Source organism: Nannospalax galili, unplaced genomic scaffold (assembly GCF_000622305.1).
Source record: "Nannospalax galili isolate Female #2095 unplaced genomic scaffold, S.galili_v1.0 scaffold886, whole genome shotgun sequence".
Taxonomy (NCBI): Eukaryota; Metazoa; Chordata; class Mammalia; order Rodentia; family Spalacidae; genus Nannospalax; species Nannospalax galili.
The window spans coordinates 1,580,490-1,586,913 of NW_008355971.1; the positions used below are offsets into that span (position 1 = coordinate 1,580,490).

A 6,424-nucleotide genomic window follows, 5' to 3' on the forward strand; every position below is an offset into this window, starting at 1 on the left:
CATCCACTAAGATGTCAGCGAGAGGGCTGGAAAGATGGCTCAGTGGTTAAGAGCACTGGCTGCTCTTGCAGAGGAACCTATTTGGTTCCCAGCACTCAACTGAGAGACTAACAACCATTTGTAACTCCAGTTCCAGGGGATCCAATGCCCTCTTCTGGCCTCAATATATAAACTAGGCTGGCCTTGAACTCACAAAGATCCACCTGCCTCTGCATCCTGAGTGCTGGGATTAAAGATGTGTGCCTCCACAACTGGTAAAGATAAATATTTTTAAAGACTTTATTTATTTATAATTTATGTGTATGAGTGTTTCTCCTGCACGTATGTATATACACCACATATTTACCTGATGCCTACATAGGCCACAAGAAGGCATTGACTCCCCCAACCTTTACAGGTCTGGAAGCTAAGGGAGAAGCAGTTTCCAGTGGTCAGAGTGGAAGCATTTCAAAAGAAAGGGAAGGATAGATGGATAATGACTAATAAGAAACAGCAGAGCACCAAGAGTAAACGGGGGGGGGACAGGGTCCCAGGCCTCTGTGTGAAGGGTGTCGAGAGAACATCACTACTCATCATGGGGAGAGGCAGGCCAGCAGAGTCAGGCTAGATGATAAGTTCCTGTGTGATCATGCCTCTGTTCTTTGTGGTTTTAAAGTCTTTCATGATTTGCAAAGCCTGTTACTCATTTAGAAAGCATTTTTGCAAAGTTCTCAGCTTTTCACAATGTACAACTTACAGCCAGAAAATTTCGCTTCTGTTCATAGCTCAGAGCCCCATTTCTCAGTCTGCATTTTGCAGCCCAGCTGTAGGTAGGTCAGGAAATTAGTCTAAGTCATGACCAGCATCTTTCAAAAGAACACAGGACCTTGCAGAGCACTGTTGCACAGCCAAAGTTACAAAGTCTTGAAACATTTTTCTTTTCTTTCTTTTACTTTTGAGTCAGATTGTAAAATGCTTTCTTACTCCTGGTGTGACCAAGAACTTTTGAAACACTGCTTGCAAACTGCCTAGGAAAGGGTAGGCATGGTTGTACATGATGCACACCTTTCATCTCAGGACCCAGGAAACAGAGGCAGGTGGATCTCTGTGAGTTCGAGGCCAGCCTGGTCTATTGTAGTAAGTCCAGGCCAGCCAGAACTACATAGTGAGACCCTGTCAAAAAAAAAAAAAAAGGAGGTAAGAGACTCTGGAGAGATGGCTGAGTGGTTAAGAACACTGGGACTGCTCTTGCAGAGGACTTGGGTTCTTGAGTTCGGTTCCCAGAAACCACCTGGCAGCTAACAATCATCTGTGACTTCAGTTCTGGGGGGTCTGATGCCTTCTTCTAGCCTCTATGGGCATTACACAACATGGGTGTGCTCACATACATGCAGGCAAAACACTCATACGCATAAAATAAGTAAAACAAAAACAAAATGCCTAGAAGTCTGGGGATGCCGTTCATTTGGTAGAGCACTTGCCTAGCATGCATGACGCTCTGGATTTGATCCACAGCACTGCATAAACTGGCTGTGGTGGTGCGTGCCTGTCAACCCAGCACCTAGGAGCCTGAGGCAGGAGGATTGGGAATTTAAGGCCAGTTTCTAATGGGCAGTAAGTTTCAGGCCAATCCGGGTTACACGAGATCCTCTTACAAAACAAAACTCAGTATTATTTTTACCAAGAACACTGGGGCCTTGATTGACTGACTGACTGACTAACTGACTGACTGACTGACTGATTGGTCTTTTTGAGACAGGTCACTATGTAGATCAGGCTGGCCTTGAACTCACAGAGACCCACCCACCTCTGCCTTCCAAGAGCTGGGATTGAAGGCTTGCACCACCATGCCTGGCTATTATTTTTAATTTAATTTGTGTGTGTGTGTGTGTGTGTGTGTGTGTGTGTGCCTGCACAATGAGTGCAGATGCCCATGGAGGCCAGAGGCTTCAGATCCCCTGGAGCTGTTGAGTTGCCGATGTAGCTTCTGGGAACTGAACTCTGGTCCTCTGCAAGAGCAGAATGGGCTCTCAATGGCTAAGAAACCCTCTCTCCAGCTGCTCCCACCCTCTTTTCTTTTTTAGGTCACAGGCATGCACCACCGCAGCCTGTTTATGCCATGCTGGGTATCCAAAGTAGGGCCTCATGCATGCTAGGCATGCACTCTACCAACGGAGCCACAAGCCCAGACCTTTCAAGGTGTCCCCAGGGCGGAGGCCTAGGTCTTTGCGTGTGCCCACACGCAGATATACACCCTGACCGCCCTTGCCCTACCCTGCCCACCCACAGGCCATGGACAGCCAGAAGCAGTTCTCTGGCCCGGAGATCCAGTTCCTGCTTTCCTGCTCCGAAGCAGATGAGAATGAAATGATCAATTGTGAAGAATTCGCGAACCGCTTCCAGGAGCCAGCACGCGACATCGGCTTCAACGTGGCGGTGCTGCTGACCAACCTGTCAGAGCACGTGCCCCACGACCCGCGCCTGCGCACCTTCCTGGAGTTGGCTGAGAGCATCCTTGAGTACTTCCGGCCCTATTTGGGCCGCATCGAGATCATGGGCGCCTCACGCCGCATAGAGCGGATCTACTTTGAGATCTCAGAGACCAACCGAGCCCAGTGGGAGATGCCCCAGGTTGGTCGAACCACGCATGTGCGTGCTGGCTTGCCGGGATTTGTTCGAATCTTGAATGTTCACACCGCATATGAGGCTATACATACCTTCCACGTCTGTACCTGAGACCCTTGCTCAGCTCTGCCAGCCGCATACTTATTTGTTTGTTTGTTTGTTTGTTATTTTATTTTGGTTTGCTTGTGTGAAGACAAGGTTTCATGTATCGCAGGCTAACCTTAAACTCATTGTGTAGCTGAGGATAGCCTTCATCCATCTCCCCAGTACTAGAATTACTGGTGTGTGCCACCACACCTGGTTTATGTGGTTTTGGGAATCAAACCCAGGGCTTCATGCATGCTGGACAAGCACTCTACCAACTGAGCTACATTCTGAATCCCACACCCAGCTTTTTGCAGAGACCCCATGATTCCTGCCTGTTGCCCACCTTTGTGTATGCAATGGTAGCAAGTGTGTCTAATGGTGGCTGTGTACACCATGCCTACAGCTCACACTCTAGTATGACATGTCACTCATGAAATCATACCCACACTCTCGTATAGTTAACTCTGCGTGGTTACACAGCCTCACTCACAGAAGTCCTAATCTGCCCTCTGGACCCTGGTTGGCCCCCTCCCACATACAATTTGATGGCTCTGGGTGTCCTGGCATGTAGGCCCACCCCTCTCCCATCAGCACATGGTGCCCTTTCTCAAGTGCCTTCTGAAGTCTGAGCATGTGAGGTGTACCCCCACTTACTCTGAGCCATCATGTGGATCTGCCTCTTGTAATAGCCTCAGAGAAATGCCATGCAGTTTTGGATCAAATCAAGAGTACTTTATTAGCCAGTGTTCAGAGAGGGAGCTAATGCCCAAAAGAACTCTTGACCTCAAGGGGAGGCAGAGTGGGGATTTATAAAGCTTAAAACCACAATTACATCATGCCAGGGGCAAAGCCAATAACCATAGTTATATCAGATCACCATAGTTACACCAGACCAGGGGCAGGTCAGTTAATAAAGAGGCTTTCAGTTAACAAAAAGTTTTGGTTAGGAAAAACAAGTTTCCTAGAATTGCAGAAACAGTGGCCTCCGTGGAGATGAGGGAGAGAACATGCTGCCTGTACATTTGCCAGTATTGTAGAAACAGTGTACCTCCTGAATCTATAGGTGCAGCCTTTGGGACTGGTTCTGCCTGGCTGACTGCAGTTGTGGGGAGGGGGCTAGGCAGAAACACAGGGCAAAGCAAAGGTCAGCTAGAACAAAATGGAGTCAGCTCTGCTATTTCACCTCTTGTACACTCACTGTTGCTGTAGACCAACCAAGATTACCTACTCTCTTAAACAAACTCCACAGAAGCATGTTCTGGGCCTAGGTGTAAAGCCTTATTTCAGTCTCCTCATGTGCCCAACTCACCAATGCATGAATGCTACACACACACACACACACACACACACCCTGCAAAAACACTCACAAGACCCCAGTGTCCTCCCATTCTGCTGCATGCCCTTAGTTGGTATGTGGTTCTGGTGCCTCATGTGACCCTCATACATCTTCAGCCCCTGCCCTACCCTGTCATCCTGGTGGCCCTCCTGTGTGCTCTTGCACACTGAGTCTGCACCTTCTTGGCACTCACATTTCCTCAGTGTTCCTCACATGCCCCCAAGCACCTGCACACTTCTCACACAGGCTCTCACACCCTCCTTCCTCTCTTGTAGTCTATGATGTTCATACACTCCTCACCTCCTTAACCCCTGGGCCCCTCAGTGGACACCTGGCTCATGCACCACAGATCTGTCCACATGCTTTAGACCCTCTTATACTGACTTCTGCACCATCCCCCTTGCACACTTGTACCTGCCTTATATGCACTGATTATAATTGCAGGCACCTTGCACACTCACACTAATCTCCGTATGGCCCCCTCCTGCCCATTGAGCCTCAAGTGATGTGATCCGTGTCCAGCTAGTTTGTTTTGTTGGGAGCTCAAACAGCACAGCTCTCATCTGGGTCACCCTGGATGCTTGACTTCCAGAGCCTTTGTTTCCTCATCTGTAAGATGGGGAAATGGTGCCTATTCCAAACCCTGTTTGTTAATATTTAACAAGATGTGTGTGTGTGTGTGTGTGTGTGTGTATGTATGTATGTATGTATGTATGTATAAAACAAGATATACTTTGTTGGTTTGTTTGGTTTTTGTTTTTTGGTTTTATTGGGTTTTTTTTTTTTTTTTTTTTTTTTTTGAGACAAGGTCTCCCTATAGCCCCAGCTGGCCTATATGGCCTATAATTTGTCTGTAGACCCAGCTGACCTCAATCTAACAGAGATCTGCGTCTGCCTCTCAAATGCTGTGATTAAAGATGTGCACCTTCACGCCCAGCTAAAAATATTTTTATTTTATGTGTATGATTGTTTTACCTACATGTATGTATTTATGTATGTACACTTGTGCATGCAATGCCCAAAGAGGCCAGAAGAGGGCATGTGATCCCCTGGAACTGGGATAACTAGGATGGTTAGGATGATTTTTAGCCACCATATGGGTGCTGGGATCCTCTACAAGAGGATCTTAAGCATTGAGCCATCTCTCCAACCCCCTGCCTGGCCTTATTTAAGGTTAAAAACCTACCAACAAGGCTGGGTATGGTGGCACATGCCTTAAATCCCAGCACTTGGGAGGCAGTGGTAGGTAGATCTCTATGAGTCTTTATCACAGAGTTCCAGGCTAGTTGTGGCCACATGGAGAACCTGTCTCAAAAAACAAACAGGGGGCAGGGTGGAAAAAAAAACCCAAAACAAACAAACAAATACATAAATAAAATTTTAAGCTGGGCATAGTGGCGCACACCTGTAGTCCCAGCACTTGGGAGGCAGAGGCAGGCGGATCTCTGTGAGTTCAAGGCCAGCCTGGTCTACATAGTTCCAGAGCAGCTGGGGCTACAGGGAGACCCTGCTTCAAAAAGACAAAAAAAAAAAAATTAAATTAAATTAAATTAAATTAAATAAAGGAAATTATAAGCAGAAATTACATGAGTTTAATCCCAGGACTGGGGAGGCAGAGACAGGCAGATCTTTGTGAGTTCAAGGCCAGTCTGGTTTACATATCAAGTTCCAGGCCAGTTAGGGCTACACAGTGAGACAGTCTCAAAAATAAACAGCAACTCATGATGGCCCACACCTTTAATCCCAGGACTGGGGAGGCAGAGGCAGGCCTGAGAGTTTCAGGTCAGCTTGATCTACAAAACAAGTTATAAGTCGGCAGGGGCTACAAAGTGAGGCGTTGTTTCAAAAAACCCTAAATAAATAAATAAATAAATAAATAAACAAACAAATAGGTAAAGTTCATATATGTGTATATAATTGTTGAGTGTGGTGGTGCATGCCCGTGATCCCAGCGCTTACGAGGTGGAGGCAGGAACATCAGAAGTTCAAGACCATCCTCGGACTTGTAAGGAGTTGGAGGTCAGCCTGGGCTACATGAGGCCCCGTCTTCCAAGGGGACGCCTGCTACCCTGGACCCTGCGCTGGGGAAAGGGCGGTCTCAAGCCCCCGCTGACCCGTCCTCTCCTCCTGGCCCTCCCCACCTCAGGTGAAGGAGTCCAAGCGCCAGTTCATCTTCGACGTGGTGAACGAGGGCGGCGAGTCTGAGAAGATGGAGCTGTTCGTGAGCTTCTGCGAGGACACGATCTTCGAGATGCAGATCGCAGCGCAGATCTCGGAGCCCGAGGGCGAGCCGGCGGAGGACGAGGACGAGGGCGCGGAGGCCGAAGCGGCAGACGAGGGCGCGGCGGGTGCCGACGGCGCGGCGGCCGCTGCGGGCTTGTCGGCCCGGCTGACGGC

The 6,424-nt window shown here is 48.4% G+C and overlaps 1 protein-coding gene across 1 annotated transcript in view; it reads left to right on the plus strand.

Annotated features, from left to right (window-relative positions):
• The window catches only part of Ryr1 (ryanodine receptor 1), a 142,063-nt gene that overhangs the window by 115,429 nt on the left and 20,210 nt on the right, over positions 1–6,424 (plus strand). The window contains 2 exon segments of the mRNA XM_029556551.1: positions 2,269–2,610; positions 6,174–6,424. Of these exon segments, the coding sequence (XP_029412411.1) occupies positions 2,269–2,610; positions 6,174–6,424 (593 nt within the window).